General features: G+C 32.1%; 1 protein-coding gene across 1 annotated transcript; it reads right to left on the reverse strand.

The window, feature by feature from the left end:
- Window positions 1-3,332: 3,332 nt before the first annotated feature.
- LOC127727743 (arylsulfatase B-like) lies at window positions 3,333-25,004 on the reverse strand. The gene is made up of 12 exons (XM_052234858.1): window positions 24,924-25,004; window positions 23,965-24,076; window positions 20,391-20,442; window positions 19,461-19,564; window positions 16,997-17,103; window positions 15,145-15,203; window positions 11,773-11,874; window positions 11,259-11,322; window positions 8,404-8,499; window positions 8,018-8,156; window positions 3,792-3,850; window positions 3,333-3,463 (listed from the first exon to the last, which is right to left on the reverse strand). The coding sequence occupies exons 1-12, from the start codon at window positions 24,979-24,981 to the stop codon at window positions 3,333-3,335; spliced, it is 1,083 nt and encodes a 360-aa protein (XP_052090818.1). The 5' UTR covers window positions 24,982-25,004.
- Between the last annotated feature and the right edge of the window lie 596 nt (window positions 25,005-25,600).

The raw sequence follows: 25,600 nt of genomic DNA on the forward strand, positions 1-25,600 counted from the left end.
TAAGGAAAGAATATCATCATTCATAAGAATTTTTGTGTTTCGCATATTAGTTATTTTAAGGTCAATAATTCTTGTAATTTCCCTTTTCTTTTATAAAAGAGGGACGAAAGATACCAGAGGGACAGTCAAACTCATAGATCGAAAACAAACTGACAACGTCATGGCCAAAAATTAAAAGACAAACAGACAAATAATAGTACAGATGACACAACATAGACAACTAAAGACTAAGCAACACGAACCCCACCAAAAACTGGGGTTGATCTCAGGTGCTCCGGAAGGGTAAGCAGATCCTGCTCCACATGTGGCACCCGTCGTGTTGCTTATGTTATTACAAATCCGGAAAATAGTCTAATTCGGTAAGTCACATTCGTGAAAAGGGAAGGGTATTGTAGTTACGACATAAGGAACATATCCGATATCATCTGTGAAACGGTTATTCCATAACGGTCAACCAACTCGTGATGGCGTCCGTAAAATTTACGAAGGGATGACTTCAACTTCACCATTTGGAACTCTTGGTTTAATAGCTTCCTTGTGAGCAGCAATCCTCTATCAAGGAAATCATGATAGGAAACACAAGCCCGGGAATATCCTATCAATTGGGAGATATATACTCCGTATGCAGGCGCTGCTGGAATGTTGCTACATAGAAATGGAAAGTTCACAATTGGGAAGTTATAAGCAATTATTAGTTTCCTCCGAAACAGATTGTGCAGCCAGGATTTTATGAAATTAAGCCACAGCGTGGTAATCTTGTTTTTAGTTTCTTTTCCGTTGTTTATGTTTAAATGAAGTGAATGTAAGCAATTATAGGCAACCGTACGGCCTTCAACAATGAGAAAACCCCATACCGTATCGTCGGCTGTAAAAAAATGAAAAATATGAACAATTCAGTTGAGAAAACTAACAGCTTAGTTTATAACAAAACAATTTACGAAAAACATTTAACAAATATGACTGACAAGAACCAACGACAACCACTGAATAACAGGCTCCTGACTTGGGACAGGCACATAAAGAATGTGGCGGGGTTAAACATGGTTGAGCGCTCAACCCTCCCCTAACCTTGGACGCTGGTGTTACAGAACAACATAAGAACAAACTATAAAAACGAGTTGAAAAGGGCTCAACTCATCAGATCGATACAAAGAAGAAAAACATCTAACAAAAACACAGTCCGGACGTGGCAGGGTATTCCTACATCCGTAACAACAACAAAAAGACACAAAGTACAGATCTGAAAGTACTTGCAGATACTGACAGCTAGTTCACAGCCAATAACAACTAATAATGTTTCAGGTTATGGTAAAGGCTGGCGCCTGTTAAAACGTTTAAACCCCCTGCATTTGTATGCACCTGTCCTAAGTCAGAAGCCTGTTGTTCAGTGGATGTCGTTTGTTCGTGTGATTCATAAGTGTTTCTAGTTTTTTTATATAGATTAGACCTTTGGTTTTCCTGTTTGAATTGTTTTAAACTAGTCATGTTGGGGCCATTTATAGCTTGCTGTTCGGTGTGAGCCAAGGCTCCGTGTTGAATGCCGTACTTTGAACTATAATTGTTTACTTTTTACACATTGTGACTTGGATGAATAGTTGTCTCATTGGCACTCATACCACATCTTCTTTTTTATAATAAAAAAAAATGCATGTCGTATTATTTCAAATACTTCGTCTATTCGTCTTTTAAGAGACGTTTTTTGAAAGTCTGCTTTACTCTGGTAGTATTTCTTATATACCGCGCCTTGCATAAATCCTTTAAATACGTTTATTTGATATGAGCCTTTTCTGTGAAGTTTCAGAAGGTTTGATGTACGTGTTTATATCAAAATACATTCATTTTGGAAGCGTTTGTCTTTATATTAAAACGACTGTCAAGAAAGTTACCTTCATTTTGAGAAAATTGGTATATACAGTTAAGGTGGGTGTGTATTGTATTAGATATATAAGACGAAAAGATCGTGTATTACGCCAGTGAACCGGAATATATCATCCAGCCATCGTATTTAAATCTTGAACATATCAGTATTTTGTTTTGATGTGTCAATCTTTGTAAAACATTTTCCAGTATTTAGTTTAAATTCGTAGGTCGAGTAATTCCGCCGACTGGGATTTTAATTGTTTGACTGTAAAGTAAATATGTTATATTTTAGAATAATTTCTATAAGCTTCAATATATTGTCTTTTCGGGTGCAGGGGACTCGAATTTCGTAATTCAGTACTCGTTCAGTTTCGTCAAAACCAAAACGAGACAAACATTGAAAAGATAAAGATTTCTGTGTTTACAGGGGAGGTAATATTTTGTCACTACATTTCCTAATTGTTTTACAAGATTTGAACATCGGTTAACTACTGTCGCCTTAAGTTTATTAGTATGAAATATATTTAATAGTTTAAAATCAGTCGACGACTGAACATCTATTACATTCATAGAATGGACTGAAAACAAGGGTATCCTAGTAAAAATGTTTTCTTGTCGATATATCTCCCAGGGATGTCTTCAGACGATCTAAATATCGATATAATATCTTACATTGATACATTTTAAGGTAGCTGGGGTGTCTAAATATTCGACGATAGATTTTTCTTAAACTTCTGCAAAAGACCTCTGGTCATATACTTTCAAATTTGGACCTTGTTTTTCGTTAAAATACATTATAATTAACGAAATACAGGTTAATTTATCTGGGTAATATAGAGGAAACTTAATTTTTCCTTATTGAGGAAACATTAAACGATAGAATTTGGTCAAATTCAATGAGAGAATTGCTTTCCATAAATACTTTCGAAATCTAAATAAAAATAGGGAGTCACGGGCATTATTTTCTTGAAAAATTAAAAAAAAACACAAATTGTCCTAACATATTCAATATAATTATCTGCTCTTAATTTCAAAAATAAAATAACGAAAATACTGAACTCCAAGGGAAATTCAAAACGAAAAGTCCTTTATCAAATGGCAAAATCAAAAGCTCAAACACATCAAACGAATGGATAACAACTGTCATATTTAAATACACTTAACGAAACTTTTTTTTTATAGTTTAATCTTTAAATTTCAGTTTTAGGTGTTACTGTTTATATTGAATGATACTTTTTAGAATATTTCAAATCAAAAAAGTATTTTTGCAACATGCACAGAAGGGATGCTCAGAATAAGACACCCGAGCTACCTAAATATATAATGCAATCTTTTACTGTTTCTTGTATTGGTCATGAAACATGCCTTTTTTTCGGTTTATTGCCCCCAATATTCAAAACATGTGTAGAGTGAAATGTTGAGTTTATAACTTTATATAAATACTTATTCAGTTCATATGATTATCTGAGCTCTCACCTTATTGCTGCTTTTCCATTTACGGGGACAGTGGAATCATCTAAGTTATATATAAATTCAGTCCTGGTATGTCGTGGTATCCCATCTTGAAGATCTGGCCAATGGTTTATCCCATCTATTCCTGGAACTAAATTAAAGAGAAAAGACCATTACCAAAGAAATATCATTAAAATATCAGTGTTATTTATTTTGTTTAAATGACTATGGCTTTTCTGATACTTTAAATCGAAACTGCATTTCACCAACATATTTTATACTTCAAGGTAACTTATGAAACCTGCATCGAGTTATGGTTAATTGTGAGAAATCAGCATGCATATATGGATTATTTATGGAAAGGTAGATAACGAGATCTGCACTGAAGCTAAGTCAGGGAGCATACATTTATATTCTACAACATTGTATTCCTTGTAACTTTCCTGATTTATTTGTCAATTGAGTTATTGTAACCATACCTGAACCACCTCCTGCTGCTGCCAGTATTGTAGGCATCCAATCAACTGCGTGCATCATTCTAAAACATAAGTTTATCTGTTACTAATGATGCTTTATCTATGGACATTAGAAACTCTGTACTCATTTGTTTCATATTAAAGAAGAAGAAAAAAACAAATACCCAAGGTTAAAATCGTATATCTTATATTTTGTGGAAATAACCGTACATTTTATTATAATTTTTAAAAATTGAAAAAATTGAAAAGTAGGAACACATTAATTAAATCGAATTGTGAGATCAAAAGTACTGGAATCTTGATTTTTATATCATATACTCTTTAATTGACACCAAATATGGTGAATTAACTACGACCGCTTCTCATGTAAAGAAGTCTAAGAAAGAATAATAATTTATTACGTAATTTACAAAGTTTCTAAAGATAGTTCGAAAGTTCAATAATTGTTTTTCACTGTGACATTGGTCGATATCTGACGAATTCTGGTGTTAGCGAATTCTCACATGAACACGTGATCGTATAGCGATATAACTGTTCGGTCCTGATTAATTCCAGCCTACCCACGAGGGGGGAGACCTTGGTGGAATCTCCTGTCGGAAATCTCCGTTCTAGTCCAAAGCTGGATTTTATATAGTTCAGAGGGGTCATCAATCAGCTTTCAACAATAGCCAATAACTGTCGGTATAGTTTATAAAGTAGTCTAGCTGTTGAATAATACTTGTACTAGGTCAAGCATCGGACAATGCAATTAACATCTGCAGGATACATGTTAATTAAGCCGTGGACATTGTCATTAATTGTCTGCAGGGTATGTGTACTATAATATTCGTGCACATTGTTAATAAGTGTCTGCAGGATACATATACTTGTATCAATTAAGTTACATTTGAATACACCTTGGTAAATATTGTTCTTTCACACATTGTGTTACATAATAATTCCTCCCATCGCAATAAGAACGAAAGTTCGGTAAAATACGATAGTCCTTCTTTATTGATGCTAATATAAATTCTGTAGTTCCTTGTTAAGTTTTTGGTCAAGAGTTCATAAAATTCATAACGTTCAATATCTGGATATATATATATATAGTTCATATGATTTATAAAGTTTAATATTTGGGTATATATTGTTCATATTTTTCCCGTCACCATAATAGCATATTGTTCCTCAACTACTTGAAAGTGCGCAATTCTTTGTACAAGTGTCGGTCATCAACGTTGTAAGGTTTACACTCTAGTCCAATTACTAAGTTGTTGACGTATCTAGCTCTAGGTACATCTTTCTCTTTCCCGTTTAACAATTTTTTCTCAAGAGACTTTTAACATTGGTCTTCGGTTAAGTTTCGTCCCTGATCAATGGCGCAGAGGAAGACATCTCTCTGGAAGCAGTAACATCTGTTCCAACCAATTGCGTTGACACCATTTTATACCCATCGTTCATGGCATTATAACCAGAACTCACACTTTTCTTTTTAGCTAACCAAGATATATTCTTAATAATTTAACAGTACAAAATATGGCTATTCCAATGATGATCGCACTTAAGCCCACGGATAAACCCCAATTTGGAAATTCAATATCGTTTTCAATTCCCCTTGAATTGCTTTAATTTATCAATTAAAGTATTACGATGGTTTGTTTAATCGCCTTTAGTTCACTGGGTTATTCAAGACTAGCAAAATTTAATAAAACAATTTCTAGGTATAATCAATACGTTCTCTTAAATATCGAATTATCTGGTTAAAACAAAAAACAAAAGGGGGGAAAACTTCTACAATTTTGAGAATCCTACATAATAAAAGCAAAGAGATGTTTATTTACACAAGACATAAGAAATATATTAATAAATTTACAATCAAATAAGTTCAATTCGATCCTTTTATATAACCCCTACACCTACACGATACCTATAAAAAAAATTACTAAAAATTATATGTGTTACTTTGTTACCAATTGTAATACTTTTACTTCTTTAACTTCAGTTTCTCATTAATTAATCGTAACGCTAAATATAGACCACAGATTAATTCTCATCACTCTTAAAAAACATTTAAGATTCCATTGATAAATTTTTAACTACATCTTGCGCAATTTGTTTAACCATGGAAGTATTATTACTATATATATATAAAAATATTAATTTTCGCGAACCATTTAGGTCACGGAAATTCCATTTTTTGCCATCAGTAAGGAGAGTTGTACAAATAATGTGAATACACAGAACCCCGATCCAATTCATCTTTTGCTAAAAATATTTATCATTTTCTGTTTTATATCTCCTAACATCATTCCATTTTTCTCTAATTTCGATTAAAATATGCCAAAACCTGCAGTAAAAATAGATGTATGCCCCAAATAAACATTCCCCGATTGGTTGAACTACTATGGCGTCAATGTAAGCCTCGATGTAAAGCAACGCAAGCCTCGATGTAAAGCACACGCTTCCCAAGAGTAAGGAGAGTTGTACAAATAATGTGAATTCACAGACCCCCGATCCAATTTATCTTTTGCTAAAAGTGTTCATCTTTTTCTGTTTTGTATTTACCAACAACATTCCATTTATCTATAAACCCGGTTTAAACATGTCAAAACCTTCAGTAATAATAGATGTATGCCCTAGGTAAACATTCCCCGATTGGTTGAAAAGCTGTAGCCTCGATGTAAAGCAAATCAAGCACACGCAAAAATTCCCGTTGATATGTTGAACTTCGACCCCGGGCCTATTCACAAGGAGACTTTCTTGCGCTCAAATGTAATTCTAAGTGAAGTATACTGGGAAAGTAAAATTATATTCTTTTACAGAAATATTTACACATTTTATCATTAATGTATTGTCATGCTTCTGCATATTTACGCTGAGCTTTAGTAAAATATAATTATATACAAATTTTGTTACGTCAAGCATTAAGAGTAAGAATATATTTCGCGCTTAAACAAGAAAATAATCTGTGTCACCAAATAAGTTTATCAGCATCTTTCTGAAATTTTCCAACAGAAAATAGCGTTAATTATAGAGAAATTTTGGTGAGTATTACTTATTAATGTTAAGGTTCTCCAGAGGTGGTTCTCTTCACCTTCTTGGCGGTCAATTTAATCCCATTTATCAATTATCCCCGATGGCGATGACACCCAGTCAATTTGTGTCATGAGTGAAAATCTTATCTAAATATCTATTTGATGAAATAACTTCTTCATTAACTGTACATGCAATATTTTTGTAGTTTTTGATAACCGTGCACATTCCCATTGCATGTCCGCAAGATTAATGGGTTATGCATTTGTGAATTGTGCAAGTACAGTAATATTGTGTAATACGAATAATGGCGGAGGATAAAAATTTGTGACGGTCAGTGCGTGATCACGTGACATTATTATTTGTAAACAAACGGGCTCCCCATGTAACACGTGTCGGAACTATCCATACACGGTGCAATCAATCTTATATTTCACTATTTGATGATATTTCTGTGTCTGTTTGTAGGTTTTGAAGATCAGATGTCATAGTGTAGTTTCATAGACAAAAAAGTACCATGATTGTTCCTGTTCAGTAGTTGTGATTTTTTTTATAGAATTAGAAGGTAAGTCTACATTAGTCATTATTTAAATTGTCTGAAAAAAATGACTCAACGCTCTGTGTAATTTTTCCCCAATTTTTGAAACATGCATAATTTAAAGAGTATTTGCTTCCCTTGAACACTCCCCCCTACAAATTGCCTAAAACTCATACTCATAGGCCGAGATTACTCTGATGTCCAACATCTGTTTTTGCGATTCCTGCATTTTAACTCTTTTATTTTCAAATTGAACACACTCGGCCATTCAGCTTATGGATCTCCTGTAGTTGGTGATCGCAATACTGGTATACCAGTATTGTCTACAATACTGGTATAAAAATTTTGTACCAGTATTGTAACTTTTTTTAAAAAAACAACAATACTGGTACATTACTGATATACCAGTATTGTAGTTGTATTGTTCACTATACTTTAAGGTGTATAATGAGAAAAGAATTTTAAGCAAAATTAGATATTGAAGATCAAAGGGAGATTAAATGAACTCAAAAAGATTATAGAGGATAATTGTGAAATCAATTAATATATATATAATATAATACTTCCATGGTTTAACTCACTCTATATTTCATATTTGACAACAACACCTTGTTGCAAAAAAAAATGTCTTTCTCCGTAATCTTTCACACATTGTGTTACATAATTGGACCACAATTACCCATTGAATGTGTAGTTTGACTTGGATATTCCTGCTCCATGAACAAACTGGACTGCTCTGGTACCACCTTCGTAAACAGTTAATTTGCCACCACGAAGGGGGTAGTTATTTCCAGAAAATGCTGTCCATCCACCATTATAATGTAAAGAATGAAAGCTATATACGACAAGGAAAATAATGATACATGAAAGAAAATAATCAGAAAAGGGGAAACCTACATGGTTACGTCGATAATTCCAATGTGAAGTAATTATATATGATTTTAAAAGGTATTTTGGCTATTTTGCAGGATTATTAAATCTGATATTCAAAGGTATGTCATGCTTTTTTAAAGCTAATTATATCATTCAACTTGGGGGGAAAATGCAAAAAGTAAAAAAATACATCAGCTGTGAATATTATAAGCGTTTCATTGTACAATCCATATTTCATAAGTGATTGTGTTACATTTCCTATCGCATCATCTAGTGCTGTTACCATGCCTACAATTTACAATTTACAATTTAAGCTGTGTTAATTTTTATGTTTCGTTACTATAAGAATCTAAATAGCAAACGTTTGGACGTTCAAACAATAACAGATTAATTTTGTGCAATTAAATGCACCTGGTGCTGCATTTTAAGTGTAACAAAGTATCTTTTGTGATGTACTTTCTTGTGATTAGAAGTCAAAAGTTCTGTTTTTCAAACTAATTACTCTATATAAACACAAAGTATTTCCTATTGTTTTTACTTTCTGATAAATCTAGAAAAGCGCTTCGGATGCTTACTAATATCGTGGATTTGACTATATGTAAAATCGAATCTAGAACTTCACAATTAGATATTGAATTTCTCATCTGGAGTTACAACCTTCAGATACCGAAACTCAATTTAATATTGAATTTGAAATTCAAGCCTCAAAATGCCATCCTCAAAAACACAAATCACATGAAAGCTTTTAGTTTCCTGTATATCTGTATTCAATGTATTTTTGAATTATATATGGTGGTTGATCTAGAAAAGCGCTTTTATAAATTGATAACTTTTAAAAGATATTATAAGATGTTTAAAGGCACATCACTAGTCTTGGTCCTTTCAAAAAAATATTCGTATAGGTATCTGCATTGGTAATCAGTTGTACATTCCTTTGAAGTTTAACATTACGGGGGGGGGGGGGGGGGGGTGGACGGGGCATTCATAATTTCGAGAAAATAGTTGATCCATAGGGCGGAAGTTTTTCCCCTTTTTCGCCTCTTAAAATTCACAAAAATCGCCTAGAATGAGACTAGCCGATATATTTTTCATTGAATTCGTGTCTTTAAAAGGTTGCTGGATCCACCTTTTCATTAAAAAAAATGCTAAATGCAAAAGAGAGATTTTTTATTTCCTTCGAATCATATTAATTTGTAAATCATTTACATTATTTTTTTGAAATTCTATCAGTTTCAAATTCAAAATCTACGCTGCTTAAGAGAGGAAAGGTACCAAAGAAACATTTAAACTCATAAAGTCGAAAATAAACTGACAAAAAAAAGAAAATGACCAACAGATAAACAACAGTACACAAAACACAACATAGAAAATTAAAGACTGAGCAACACGAATCCCACCAAAAACTGGGAGTGGTCTCATGTACTCCGGAAGGGTAATAAGATCCGGCACCACATGTGGCACCCGTCGTGTTGCTCATGTTGGAACAAACCCGGTGATAAGCTTAATTCGATATGTCACATTCGGGGAAAAGGGGACGGGATTGTAGTAACGACGATTGGAACATATATCCAGTTGTCATCTGTCAACCAACTCGTGATGGATTTTAACTTAACCACTTTTAACTCTTGGTTTAATAGCTTCCTTGTGAGCATTAGCCCTCAATCAAGGAAATCATAATAGGAAATACAAGACCTGGAATATCGTATCAACTGGGAGATATATACTCTGTATGCAGTCGCTGTTGGAATGTTGTTACATACAATGGAAAGTTCACAATTGGGAAGCTGAAATTATCTCTTTTTTCGTAAAGTTTTGTTTTCAACCGACCTTCATTGTCATTTTCTAGATGTAAGTCAAGATATGAGACAGACTTGACTGTATATGTTGTATCCTTTATCTCAAGTTCGATGGGATAGATGCGTTCAACATAGTCACCAAATTTTGAATTATTTAGTGAGAGAACATCATCAATATAGCGGAGAGTGAAGTTAAAGGATACTGCTAACTTCATTTCTTTCTTCCTCAGATGTTTCTTTTGAATTCAGCCTCATATGAATAAAGGAACAAGTCGGCAAAAAGAGAAGCACAGTTGGTTCCCATGGGAATGCCGATTGTTGTTGAAAAACTCGTCCTCCAAACGTAACAAATATGTTGTCATTCAAGAAATCAAGCATCTTGATAATGTCACTTTCAGAGAATTTTTTGTCTGAATCAAAGTGTTTTTTTTACATGGTATGATTTATCCCTCCCTAAGACAAGATACTTGTATCTACGTTGGCCATTCTTTTTTATGAAACAAAGTGTAAACTTATACTTAATATAGTTTCACATTATGCAGCTTTCATCTGATTGATGATAAATTTTGATGTAAAATTTAAGTATCGTTTTGCGAATGAATTTCTTCAATCTTGAATTTCCAACTGAGAGTTTAAATTTTGAATCTTTAATTTACAACTTAAGACATTGAATAGCGAGTAATTGCGAAAAGTTTGTATTTGTTTTTGTCATTGTTTAATCAGCTGATTTGATTTATATTTCAAATGATTTTTGTGTCTTTTTCAAATCAAACTTCAAAAAACTAGCTAATCCAGATATTAGCTATGTAAGAAACAAGTGATGTATATAGCAAAATCTTTGTTTTAATTACATTATTTTGAAATATAATCTTAATCTTCATTTTAAACATCGTTACTAGGTCATGATTTCAAATAATGCATATAACATAAAAATTGGCACAAGTAACTTAAATAGTAAAACTCTGTTAAATATTTGTTTTGGCCTCACAATAAATAAAACTGACGTACTAGAATACTAGACCAATTTTTCCAGTGTATGGTACTGTTCTAAATATATCTCCCTGATGCAAAGCTCTGATTCCTAGCCTGAATTGGGCAATATTTAAAGTCATTCTTGCTTCGATCTGCTCTTAAATGTTAGTATAAGTTTTAGATTTTTTAATATTAAGTTCTCGAGGGTCACTGAAAAGACATTGATTGTCGAAATGTGTATCTGGTACAGTAAAATTAGTGCCGTTAATACTATTTTACCAGAAAACTGTCGTCGACCTTTGTTTTTGATATTGCTGTACATGTTCTCGTAAATTTGTGGTACCTTCAATAAAAAGTAACATGTTTATATATTTATAATTCGTGTTGCTATCATTATAATGGGCTTCGTTGTTTGGTGCATTGAAAACATCATTTCATATAGTTTAGCATTTACCATGTCATATAAAGAAAGTGAGATAATGTTTTCTTGGTTTGATGGTCGGTTTGGTGTTAACCCATTGCTGCAGTTTTAAGGGGTTAACTCAGTAGTCAATAGCTCAAAATAGTTACAATTTTTTACAGTGTAAAATTATAAGGGAAAACAGCAACTACGTTTATCTTTATATTATATCAAACTTCGATTTCTACGTAAACAACTTAAAAGACAATAGATGTGAAGAATAATTTTTATCAGTGATGTTTTAAAACATTGTGCTAGATTAAACAATGCTTTGATAACAAATTTTTATTGTCAAAAAAAAAGATACTTTAAAAAATGCTACTTGTTACTGACCTCTATAGGTTCATGGACAGACTGGAAGGGTAAGTATAGGAATAAGGGCTGATTTTTGTTATGACCTCCGATAACTTCGTCAGCACGTTGGGAGTAGGCATACTGAAAAAAAACACCCACAAGAAATCGATCATTTCAAAAATATACTTGATACTATGATAAGATATAAAAAATGCTGTCAATCTTTTCGCTCGATGAGGACGACCGGAGAAAATATTGTCTTTAAACTGATTTAAGACTAAGTTAAAACCTTTAAATAAATGCAATTACATATCGATTGGACGATTCATCAAATGTTCATAAAATGTTGTCTATTAAGGACTTTATTATCCCCCCAAAAAATATAACGAAGGAACTGAACTTCGTAGAGACATCATTCATTTAGAATAAGTTGTTTGAATTTTTCGAAATACTAAGGATTTTCTACTCCAGGAATAGATTACCTAACCTGTATTTGGCAAAACTTTTCGGAATTTTGGGTTCTCAACAGGGATGGGCACGATTACTGACAAATGTAATCGTTACTTGAAGTATTTTTGTGCAATCGATTAATAATTGATTACTCTGAATTTTGTATGTAATCGATTACTTCATCAAAAGTAATTACATTAATTTGATTACTGTCAATTACATGCTTCACAATAATATAAAAAAATAACAAAGAAAGTTAAACACAATTATATTGCTCAACGTATTTATAGTGAAAATTAAGAACTTTTCAAAAACAGCTTTTAAAGCATTGTTTCAAAATATCATGTTGACAGTTGTTTTCTAGATTGAAGCTTAAACTCTTACAGAGGGCCTGACCTATTTTAAAATTCTTGAGTGAGTTATTATAAACATGAGAACATTCTTGAAATTAAATCGACTATTGCATCAATTGCTTCTGTATATTGTATGTTATTTTCTACATATTTTGGAAATTTTTCTGTCATACTGACTTACCTTTATTTTTTTGTTTTTACTCATTATTAAACAGGTATATTTGAATATAATTCATTTCAATTTTGGAGGTTTCCTCTGAAAAATATGTATAAAAAAGTAGAATGATTAGTTCAGCTAATTCTAAAGATTGAATTATTAATTCATAATTACACTAATGAGTTTATCCTTTTGTTTGGATAACCTCCCTAATTACAGCTTATAAAACGGCCAATGGAGAACAATTTATAACCTTGGGCAATATAATGTAAATCTCTCACTTAATAAGACATAATTGAAATCAAAACAAAGTCTGCATCTCATTAATTACAAGTCTATGATCATCTGATTAGTAAAGACAAGGAGGTTGTTTAGAATTCTTTATTTTCTATTCAAAATCACAATCAATATATATTTTAGTGTCAAAATGGGAAACATGTATCAATTACCGAACAAGAATTTCAATGCATTGGTTCATCGTAAAAAAAACTTGTATACTTTCTTAATTTTTATATCATAACATTATGAAGAATCAACAATTTATCTATTCTAAGCTAAAATTCTAACTCTTATTGAAAATTAAGCTTTAAGGAATTTCATTACAAATAAGCTTACTACATCAATGTAGTACAGAACTTAACTTAGGACTATTTTCTTATTCTTAATGTATTTTCTTATTTTTAATATAAAGGTCTTAAATTATTGACAAGCATTGAAAGTCATTTGTTTCAAAAGCTTGAAATACATTAAAATTTATTAGGAGGTCTGGTTAATCATAATGCAACTTGAGACAACAGATCTAAATAAGGTATTTGATAAACTTTTATGTATTATTAATACATTCTATTTTATCTGTACTATAAAATAATGAATACATTTTCATTCAAACTAGGTCATATTTCGTCAACCTATTTTACTGAAGTAATCGAAATGTAATCAAAAAGTAATCGATGATTACATCATAATGGTTGCTGTAATCGATTAAATTACGATTACATGTAATCGAAAATGTTATCGATTACAGATTACTGGTGATTACTTGAAAAAATGTAATCAATTACAATCGATTACGATTACAGATTACGATTACAGATTACGATTACCCCATCCCTGGTTCTCAAAGCTCTTCAACTTCGTACTTTATTTAGCCTTTTTAACTTTTTTGATTCAAGCGTCACTGATGAGTCTTTTGTAGAAGAAACCTGCGTCTGGCGTAAAAAAATTTAATCCTTGTATCTATGCTGATTATACTGTTAAGAAGATCAATTTTCATAAAGGCCTTTAAAGATGTAAAACCCGTTTGTATTTTCCATTGAAGAAATAAGCATATTTTATGCGTGTTTCTAAACAAGGCTTTGCTATACTCTCTATGCGAACAAAGCCAAACATCTACTCTTGCTGAGAGGTGCCATTTAAGTCTTTGTGATGTATAAATACACGGCCTCACATAATAAGACAGCGATTCTCTAATTTTTGTGCTATTTTCACATTTCTTGAGTGGTGTGAGAAAAATATTTATTATCACAAGTGAAATATCTGTTCTCAGCAAATGATTGGTCGAAATTCAATTACGACGTTAATTTTTTTTTCTTCTGAATTTCCTATTGTGACGTCATGAAAAAATGCGACCATGTCTGATGACGTCACGTATAAAGAACACAACTTTGAAAAATCTTTGAAAAGGAAGGATAAAAATCATTAGAGAATCAGATTCCACACTATAACTCGTGTATTACGATATTTCTCCACTCTTAACAGTTAAATTTTAACTATTTAAAAAGCTCGGCAAGCCTCGCCCTTTAAATATTAAAATTTAACTGTCTCGAGTGGAGAAATATCGTAACACACTTGTTGCAGTGATGGAATCTATTTTTCCAAGAAACGCAACTAATTGGAACAGAATTAACAGCCAAGAATTGAAAGGAAGAGCGTTTGCCAATCTATCAATCGCTGTAAATCTGGTTCAATCTTGATCCTATTTAGATCGTTTAAACAAAACGCGGTATCCAATAGGACATTTACAACTCGTGTAAGTCGAAGAAAAACTGATAATCTCATCGAAATAAATGAAAAAAATACAAACAAAGCCAGAAAACACCACAAAGAACGCTGACGATTGAGCAACACAAACCCCAACAAAAACCAGGAGTTTACTCAGGTGCCTCGGAAGGGATATTTAAGGGATGTTCCCAAAAACTAGACAGAATATACAGACATTGAACTTTTTATAATATAGCATGAATTATTGTTCATAGAGTATGGGATTTATTGAATATTTACGAATTGTATAACAAGATGAGAGTTACTATCACATGAAAGGCTGGTCAATTATCTAGGATGAATCTAAGAGAAAACATTGATTCCTATAAAAAAAAAAAAAGAATGACTTTTTATCAAAAACATGAGAGAAAAAAAAGAATGACTTTTATCAAAAACATTACTTAAACTTACTGTCGAGTATACATTGGGTTTTTCAGCTTTTTTATCAACTCGGAAGTCTGAACCCTTATCTATAAAACAAAATTGAACAAAATCAAAATATGGTGATGTGGTATGATTCCCATACAGACAAAGGACAAATATGTGAACAATTTACAAGTTTGTAATTAAGGTATTTTATGAATATTGCAATTACACAAATAAACAAACGTTATTTAAAGCTGTTATGATTTTTAGAATGATAAAACAAATTAAGTTAGCTTTAAAAGGTATTATCTTTCTTTTACTAATTGCAATGTCCGGGACTAATAATGTTTACTGAATTTTGTACTGAACGAACTCTGAGTCTATTCTAAAGTAACAAGTGCCAACTAAATATAATGTAAGCTTGCAAAAATTTATCATATGGCTGTCATGTTATTCCCAATCAATTAGGAAATTGATGCGTTCAATCTACAATGTTTGACCGACCTAGATTTACGCGAATGTGAATTTTGACAGATATTACAGCACGAACCTAACAATAAAACCGTGATTTAGTTTTTATAAAATAGAATATTGCACAAGTATTATGTACATAATAATGAACACAAAAGTAGTAATGCATTATAATAGGTAAAATCTATTTCATATTGAATGGCATTAATGATATTTGCAGAAAATTCACAAAAAAAACTTTTATTTTTACGTATTGTTGCTGGTTGAAAGTTATTACTTCTTAACTTAAAATTATATGATCATTCAAAGCGAAAAGAAAAATATTGGTTTTTTTTAAAGAGAGAATGCAAATTGAGTCATTTTTAAGCAATCTTTAAAACTGCACACAATTGTTTTATTTGCACAGCACATTTGTGTAGTTACGATTAAACTTTGGGCTTTATATTATTAAGAAATTATAGCTTAAATTCCTATAAAAGAGTTATATACAAAAAAAAATAGTATTGTGAAAATTCCCTTTTTGTTGTTGAAGATATCAGAACAAGACAGAAATACTAAAACAGATTATATCTAGAATGGATTTATTATTTCTAGTATTTCTATTTTACCTTTGTTTGTTTAAATGTTTAAGTTTTTTTTATCTCCTTATCAAATATTAACAAGTAATGATTATAACAGAATGCTGTTATACAAAGTCTCCCAAAAAAGTCCCCATAAGTATAATCCCCTAAGGACTCTCCCGATTGAATAAATTGTAAAAATAGTTCAAGGTCAAAGGTCAGGTCATAATTGACCATTGACCTTTTGACCTCTTGGTAGGCCATATGTTCCCATGGTCATATTATAGACCCCACGTGTCTATCACTAACTTTTCTCAAGTTATAAGCATTTGAAAATAAAAAATCTTAAAATCCTATAGGGTTCTATAGTAAACCCTTCCCTTCTTTTGGCCCCTCAAAGTACCTCTTTATAGACCCCAATGCACAAACAAAATCCTGATTGCAGCACTAAACATGTTAGTCTAACATATCGTGGAACCTTAAGTAAATCTGACTAGCGGTTTTGGAGAACGGATGCTGACATTCAAGACAAGTTCATTTGAAAAAGCGGAGGAGGAAGAAGTAGAAAAAGAATAATAAGTAAGAACTGAGCAAAACAATAAGTCTCCAAACATTGTTTGGGAGACTTAAAAATCGAAACGTTCGCCAAAGTACCTTTCATTATTTTTAAATATTACATAATTTAGTTTCGCCGGAGGACATTGTCTATTGAATTATTCCGCTTTTTTACGATATATCGGGGTCTTTAAAACCTACTCATAGTGCAGCCAAGACAGAACTTATCACTAGAAAATGATTTATTTCACTGAAACATCTCATCATAAGGTAAGTGATGTTTTGAATTCTTTTTTCTTTATTAAACTTACCAACTTCATAATTGTAATAATCTTCATTCGCATTGTAATAACCATAAAACGAATCAAATCCACGATATGTCGGTGTACATTCCCATTTACAGAATCCTAAATGCCATCTATAAAAGTATAGTCAATGAATGTGTTAAATCAGAGAATTATAATACAATTATTGAATTGTATGTCTCTGGTTGGATATATATCAATAAGATTGCAGCAAAACCCGGCAAAACCAAAAGTCATCATAGTAAACAAATGGTCTTCAACAATAGACATATTGTTCGTAAGTCAAGCTCATATTCGGCCCAAATATAGAACCATTTGTGAAACATTTAATGGAGACTTAAAAAAAGATTTTTCAAAATACCATTAAATTTCCTGTTTACTGCTTCAAATCTATGCAGCAAACAAACTTTTATTCTAACCAGGTTAATAAGATTTACATCTCTACATTGGCTAGAGGTACAGTGGAGATCACTTCTAACCTCTCATCAAATCTGTCAGAATCTGTCAGGAGAACTGTTCTAGGACAGTATGTAGAACTGTCATCCTGACACATTTTAGACAGTTCTAGCTAGAACAGTTCTAACCTAGAACTGATTTGGTCAGTTCTACCCTAGAACTGATTTAGACAGGTCTGCCTAGAACTGATCATGACAGTTCTATCCTAGAACAGTTTTGGACAGTTCTACCTAGAACTGACCAAATCTTTGACGAAATCTGTAGAACAGTTCTACGATTAGAACAGATTTGGTCAGTTCTACGGCTAGAATTGATTTAGTCAGTTCTAACTATAGAACAGTTTTAAGAACTCTTTGTCTTAAATATAAATAAGTCAAAAGAATATAATATATATTAAAAAATTCTCATCACAGCACTGTTTTAACATTTCTCGTTACGGAAAATGTCAATAAACATTTCCTCGGTCGCTTTTATAGCGGAAATTTTGTTACGATGGATGTCGATGGAGGAGAGTGGCAAAACAAATAATTTTATGAAATATTTGTATTTACAGGTAAAGAAAATACCAAACTTCATTATCTAGAATTTATAATGAACGACTGGCGATATGCTGACGGGAAAGGGGTGACACGTTTTTTTTTTTTTTGTGGATGGAACATGCTTTTTGACAATAAGTTTGCTACCGTTTTGATCGAGGTCACAGTTTGTTTACATTCTTCATAATTATTTTATTTTTTAACCGTTTCTTGTGTAGAGTTTGTTATTTTATCAGGTCTGAGATTACTATAACAATAATATACTATGTGTTATAGTAATCTCAGCCCCATCCCACCCAAACTATCTGTGAGGGGGGTAATGTAGGAAAGAGGGATGTTTCATCAGAGTTTACGAAATGTTAAATTAGCTGATCCCAGTTCACAGGAAATACAACAAAACTGTTCACGAAAAACAATAGTTGAACACCACCTTTATCACTGTTTATGAAAAACGACGATTTAAAAACTTCATCACGGAAAACGTTGATAAAATTTAAAGACTTATATCACAACTCCCTCTGTGTCGGATAAAATACTGGAAATCTTCACATACGATTTTCCACTTTGGCGAAGATTAACTTTTCGCTGTCTCAGGAGGCATTTTGCGTGTGGCTTTATCAACGATAATAATAACACTGAATGGTGACCAGTGAGATGCCCAAACTGCAGTGACGTCATTTAGAACTGTTCTTCAATCCTGACAGGTTTGGTCAGTTCTACGGCTAGAACAGTTTTAGACAGTTCTGTTGACAGTTCTACGGTTAGAAATGATAGTCAGTTCTGCTGTCAATTCTACGGTTAGAACTGATTTGGACAGTTCTACGGCTAGAACAGTTTTAGACATTTCTACCCTAGAACTGATCCTGACAGTTCTACCTAGAACTGATTCTGACAGTTCTACTTAGAACAATTCTAGGGTAGAACTGTTCTAGGTAGAACTGTTCTAGGACAGTTTATTCTGACAGTTCTAATGAGAGGTTAGAAGTGATCTCCACTGTATAGGGGAAGGGTTGAGATCTCACAAAACATGTTGAATCCCGCCGCATTTTTGCACCTGTCCCAAGTCAGGAGCCTCTGGCCTTTGTTAGTCTTGTATGTTTTTTTTTAATTTTAGTTCTATTATATGTTTCGGAGTTTAGTGTGACGTCCATTTTCACTGAACTAGTACACATTTTTGTTTCGGGCCCAGCTGAAGTTCTCGCTGTGTTGAAGACCCATTGGTGGCCTTGGGCTGTTTTCTGCTATTTGGTCGGGTTGTTGTCTCTTTGACACATTCCCTACTTCCATTCTCAATTTTATTCCTAACCTTTGTTTTGTTTTAAAAAAAATTGAAGTGCATTCCATTATTACCGTACCTAATCTGGACCAATAAGTCTAAGGAATTTATCAGTATTTTTCATCGCAGAATAATATTAATATTAATTGGTTAATGACTATTAATATTTATCAGATAAATTCAAAGGACATCTTACACTTACTTTCCAATTATATGTGTTGCATAACCCATTTTCTTCAATTCCATAGGAAGAAATGTCTGATTCAATGGAGCACAGGCTGGCTGTTGTGGCATTATTACAAAATGCTTAAATTGTAAATAGAAAATCATTTTGTATATTATCACATTTTCTACACAACTTTTTAGTGAATATGGCGGCTTTCAAAATTTAATTTAGTGTTGCAAGTACAATAACAGATACCTTTATGCTGTACATACTGTTGATAATCAAAAGTTTATCAAACATGCTAATTTTAATAATCCAAAAGAAATTCAGCTTAATAAAGCTTATAACAGTTAACATTTTCCATTTTTAGACATTACCGTATTGGTACAAACTGAAAAAATAGATACTAAAATATACATCAAAAGAGACAATTTTAGCTTTGCCATCAGAAACTTACCTTTTTTTCTCTTGTTCTTTTCCTTGATTTGTATATTCTTGTTGCTTTATACGATTTTGACATCGGTAAACTAATATTGCCTCTAACCTATCATAAGGGATGTAAATTTCACGATTTATACCGTTTGCCATGTTCTGATGATGCTGACTTAAATAGACGTAAACATGCATTAGCACAAAAGTTACTTTTACAGGGTTACAGAGATCACAGTTTTGAATACTTAAACATTTACTGTCGAAAATATAACAAAGAAACAAAAAATTATACAATCAAACTCGGGAAATTTCTTTAATCTTTCAACAATACAGTAAAAATAGTTATATTTTCCGACTTGAGTGGCATTAATTATCCAAACAACAACTGTAGCTGGATTCCTGTAGTGGTGAGCACAGTATTACCCTTCTTTCTTGTTCAAGTTAGTGGTCATCATGTTGGTAGCTGCTCTGGAGTGCATATATAACACTTATATATATGAATATATATTATATATCAAAAATGGGAAACATTACCTGCAAACCTGATTTAAAAGGATAAACGCCTGTCATAAAGGAGTTCCTTGATCTGAAATACAACATTTGTATGATTAACACAATGTGCAAAAATCCTTTAGAAATCTAAAAATTTGAATTGCTAAATGTGACATTATTGATTGCCATAATTGTTCATTGTATAAACTTTATTTTCACTTAAGCCTTATTTATGCACATTTCTCTATCGAGTAATTCGATGGACTCTTCGTTCTTACCTTCGTTTTTTTCTGGAATTATATACCGGCTAACTATCGAAGAGTTTCAGTGTTGATCAGGTTTTTTCGAGTGATTTTACTGCTATTTTGCAAGTATAATAGTTTATTCGTGACTGTTCATCTTATTCTAAATGCTATACATGTTTTGAACACAAACGAGGCAGAATTTCCTTGCAGTTCACTTATAATATAGGGTTTTATATTGTCTGTGTTTTTTCGAGAGCAACATTTTTAGACGTCCGGGTTTTTCAACAAATGGTTCGGTTTTTATTTTAAGAAAATGTGAATAAGAAAGAAGACATTATTTGGCTTGAAAACTGACTTTTTCTAGTTTAGCGAAGAACCATATTATATATTCTTAATAAGTCACAAAACAGATTACTATGTTTATCAAATTTAACCATTTTCAATTTAATGACAATTTTCTGTTCTGAAAACATTTTACCATAACCTTGCAGTATTAGGATATATAAGAAATCAATGGTTCCTTTTTAAAACGGTCTTAAGAACCGATTACATGGACTCGTAATCTTTTTAATTTCATTGCATGCTACTACCTTTGTTTTACAGTCAATAATATTGCATGATTGATATATATTACAGTGTTGAAAATACATAGGAGCAAGAAAACTAGGGAAAAGGAGTAAACAATCAGAAAAATTTAATATTAACCAAAATATTCTACTAAAAGAGCCCCCCCCCCCCCCCCCCCAAAAAAATGAATTACAGTAACATTTGAATTGAATGGAATATCTAATGAAAAAATGAAAACAACACTTTATAATTTTATGCTATATGACCAAAAGGACCTAAAAAATAGCCAATTCCATCTAAGGTCAACTTTTCCTGATGGAGTTGAAACCTTAGCCTCTTTATAACTTTTAAATTTATAAACGGACAATTCTAAATGATTGATTGTTGGTTGCTTAACGTCCAGTGGCAAATGTGTCATGCATGTTCAGGACGAGAACAAATTAACAATAAATCAAATAAGTAGGTCCTGTAACAGAGGACGTATGGGATAAAGGTCGGGAAACTATGACTGCCACTGAAAATGAGAGTGTATGTGATATGGACAGAAAGTTTGCCTTGCAACAGGCCACCTACTGACCCTTCAAAGAGCTGTCGCAAGGGTTCTTAACGTGCAATGAGCGTAGCACTCTCTCTACATGCCCCATTCTGACCGGATGTGGATGCGTACTTGAACACCCCGCACAGTAGGAGCTATTGAATATTGTTTCTAGAACGATAACACTCTGTTTCTTATGAAGCAAGAATCTTGCAATCTGATTGGTAAATTACCTGGGTGTAAATACACCCCACCCTAGTTCAACAGGGGATATGAAAATATGCCAACATTTCCAAAAAATAAATTTTTTGCCTAAATTGTGACAATTTAACTTTTGGAACAAATAATAATGAAAAAAAAAATTAATTAAAAAAAATTCCAAGTGAAGAATAAAAATATTCTCGAGTATTCCCCAAATAATAAAATTTTCAAATTTTCCACAAATAAAAAAAAAAAGATAATATTTGACAATGCACAGCGCAGCAACGTCGGTGTTGAAAAAATGTGTAGTGGAAGTTCGTCATAAGATTTTTTTTTTTTTTTTATTTTATTCCCGGGAATAAAAATAGTAAACAAACGATAAATAAGAAATAAATTCGTTATCTTGGTGCAATCAGAGGTGTACGGAATTTTACACCGGAGTTGAAAATGCATACGACCTTCGGCTGTGCCTCAGGGTGTATAGATTTTCAACACCGGTGTAAAACTCTGTACACTCCTGAATACACCAAGATAGCTAAACTTACCATAAAGACAAACAGTAAATGAAACATTAAGAATATATTTTCTGTAAAAAAACACATTTACCCGCTTTACACACTATGTGTACGTAAGTCTCAGTCCAACATGTCTGAGTTCACATAAAGATTGTTTACATCACGAAATGTTTACTGTTAGTATGAAATCCATATCGGTACACTAACATGAAGATTTAATGAATCCAAATGAACGATGACTTTTTATAAAAATGTACGTGTTAATACAGCATTATCAAACTGGTGTAATGATTGTTTCGTGCTTTGAAAAGTACTTTATTTTAACTTTTTCATTGTTTTTTAAACGTAAATGCACTGACATATTACATTTTAAGCCATAGGAATTTTGTTTTTTCACTCGATAAATCAAGGACACACTCGAAAAAACACGGACTGCTCTCGAAAAAACACGGACATATGAAAATGAATTTACTCTCCAAAATGTCCTTTTTCAGTGCAAAAACAAGCATTTTTGTAATGTGCCTGTAAGCTAAGTTTTATATATAGATTCCATGCGTACATTTCTGTTGACATTTGCATTGGTATGACTTTTTGTGTATAGACATGGCTTTAATCTATAGTTTGGAATAAAGCATTGTAAGGCTAAATTAAACGTTTGTAAAACAAAATAATGTAGGGTTGATAATATCTATTTATCAAAAATACCAATTTACCTTCTATGATCTTGTATATAAGGTTCTATCATCTTCTTTCGCGTTTTACCAGAAAGGAAGACTGTTTGTTTACATTTTTTATCATATTCACTCAAAAAAAAACGGGTCACACTCGAAAAAAAACCTATCAAATGACTCGAAAAACCACGATCCCAGTCGGACACTATACCTACCGTGATTAAGGGAAATGCTTGCTACCTTAACTCAGACCTTTTTGACAAATAGTGATTTACTAGAGATGGATTACAATTTGACTGTTCGCCCCCAGTTGCTTGTGCGGAAATCTATAGTATGATTTGAACTGGTCCTTTTTTGTTTCTTTTCTACTTTTTATTTGGTCTTGGTGTTGTCTGTTTCTACTCGACTTTTGTTTTTTATTGCTTCCTGTATATATTTTATAATATTTCTGTAACACTCGACGATAACGATATTTAATGTCACGATGGGAAACGTGTAAAAAACTTTCCTGTGTTGTCTTTCAAAAATAATTTCGTAATATACCTTTAAAATACTGAATGATTTGCATACATATGCCATAAACAAGTATTTTTTTATATAGACATCATTTTTTCATAAATAGTGCGCAAACAATCTGATGGTTTGTCGTAATTCAACAGTATAAAATCTGCGGAATTAAATTTTCAAATTGTTTTTCAACCAGCTTGCAAGGTCAATTGTCTATAAACTGGAGAGCGTAAACTTTGCTTATCTATATGACATGCATGGCAGCTAAGCGAAGTTATCGGACCAAGAATATTAAACAATATCTAAGTTAGTAAAAACACAAATGAAGAAGCAGTTCAGTTGGTATGAATCTCAGATATTGGTTTAAATACCTACGGAGAACAAACAGGTTGTACATATGACTGGTTCAGAATCATTCCACCATATGCTAGCTTGTCTATATTTGGGGATATGATATCTGGGTTGTGAAAACCGATATCATTCCAACCTGTTGACATATAAATATAGCTTTTAGTCATTAACGGAGTTTCTAAAGAAACTGGAAGATACTATTATTTTCTAAGGGTGTATCATTTTCAATTTCATACTTACATTAAAATCTAATTGTTCCTTGAGTTGGCTAAAACCTTTATAGATCAACATCAATACAACCACTAATACAGAACAAGGAAATAAAAAGAGGATTTTACAAAATTCTCAACATTCATCATACTTTGAAGAAATGGTAACTTTTATAAGTTATTTGAACAAAACTTAACCTATTTTTTGTAGCCCTTGTTTTTGTCTAAAAAGCTTACATCTAAATTTTCTGCAGGGGTCATTCATTTAAATGTCTTTAGTTTGATTAACTCCATTACATGAATACAAAGTATCCATTTAACTTTAAACATTAAATATAGATAAACTATATTTGTAGTTCAAAATATGGGCAATTCTTTATCTTAGAATTGTTATCACTTGATGATTTCATCCATTTTTTAATCCACTTATATTTAGGCTACAAAGAAAATTATGAATAAATATAACGACCACAATATGTGTGGTAATATTGTAAAAATAGAATACTTGCATTCATGAAAAAAACGTATGTAAAGTTCAATTTAAAATGAATGTTTTTTTAGGGGTACTTGATGAAAAACTTGAAAATTACTGAAAAGAGTATGTCAACAATGGCATACCATTTGTCCAATGTGAATGACAGTGCAATTTTAGTTATGTAATTATATGATAAAATTTGAATGTGTTAATTATTTTCATTAATAAAGAACAATTCGTTTCAATTTGTATCTTCGTATCTAAGACCTATAAAACAAGACCATCAGATGAAGTCTTACCTAAATCATCTGCAACTATAAAGACAATGTGAGGTGGCTTGGCCTGAACGTGAATCATCCATAACAGCAAAACAGATGTCACCCATTTAGAATACATTCTTCACCCTGTGATATGGAAATCGATGGGTATTTATCTTATTGATTAAAATTATAAAATGTTATGACATATAAATGATAACAAATGGACATTATTATCTAGTATTAAAACTATTACAGTATAACAGAACATATTCCTTTCCCTAACAATACTGTTCAATTGAAAGAAGCGAAGCTCCTTAACGGATAACAAATGTTGATATATATATTATTTATTGCTTTTATCTTTATGATAATGCGACTCATTTCTAAAAACATCACACGAGAAAAAAATACTCGTAAGCCATGAACATTTCAGTTAAACTTACGATCATTTTTTGTCGTAAGATTTTTTTGTAAAAAGAGCCCCTGCATTGTAAAAATGTGATGTTGTTCTTTAATCATTCTTCACGTAGTATTCATTCTAGTGCCGTTGCAACAAAACCGTACGATACGATTTTGCTCCGTTTGATCGTATTCAAAAAAGCTGTATGGAGAGCAAACAAATATTGTCTTTATCTGGTCAAACTATTTTGAGGACCTCACATGCAAAAGTATGAATCTAACCAGGTTTGAAGCATGGTAAATAATTGTCATGATCA

Source organism: Mytilus californianus, unplaced genomic scaffold (assembly GCF_021869535.1).
Source record: "Mytilus californianus isolate M0D057914Y unplaced genomic scaffold, xbMytCali1.0.p SCAF_2, whole genome shotgun sequence".
Taxonomy (NCBI): domain Eukaryota; kingdom Metazoa; phylum Mollusca; class Bivalvia; order Mytilida; family Mytilidae; genus Mytilus; species Mytilus californianus.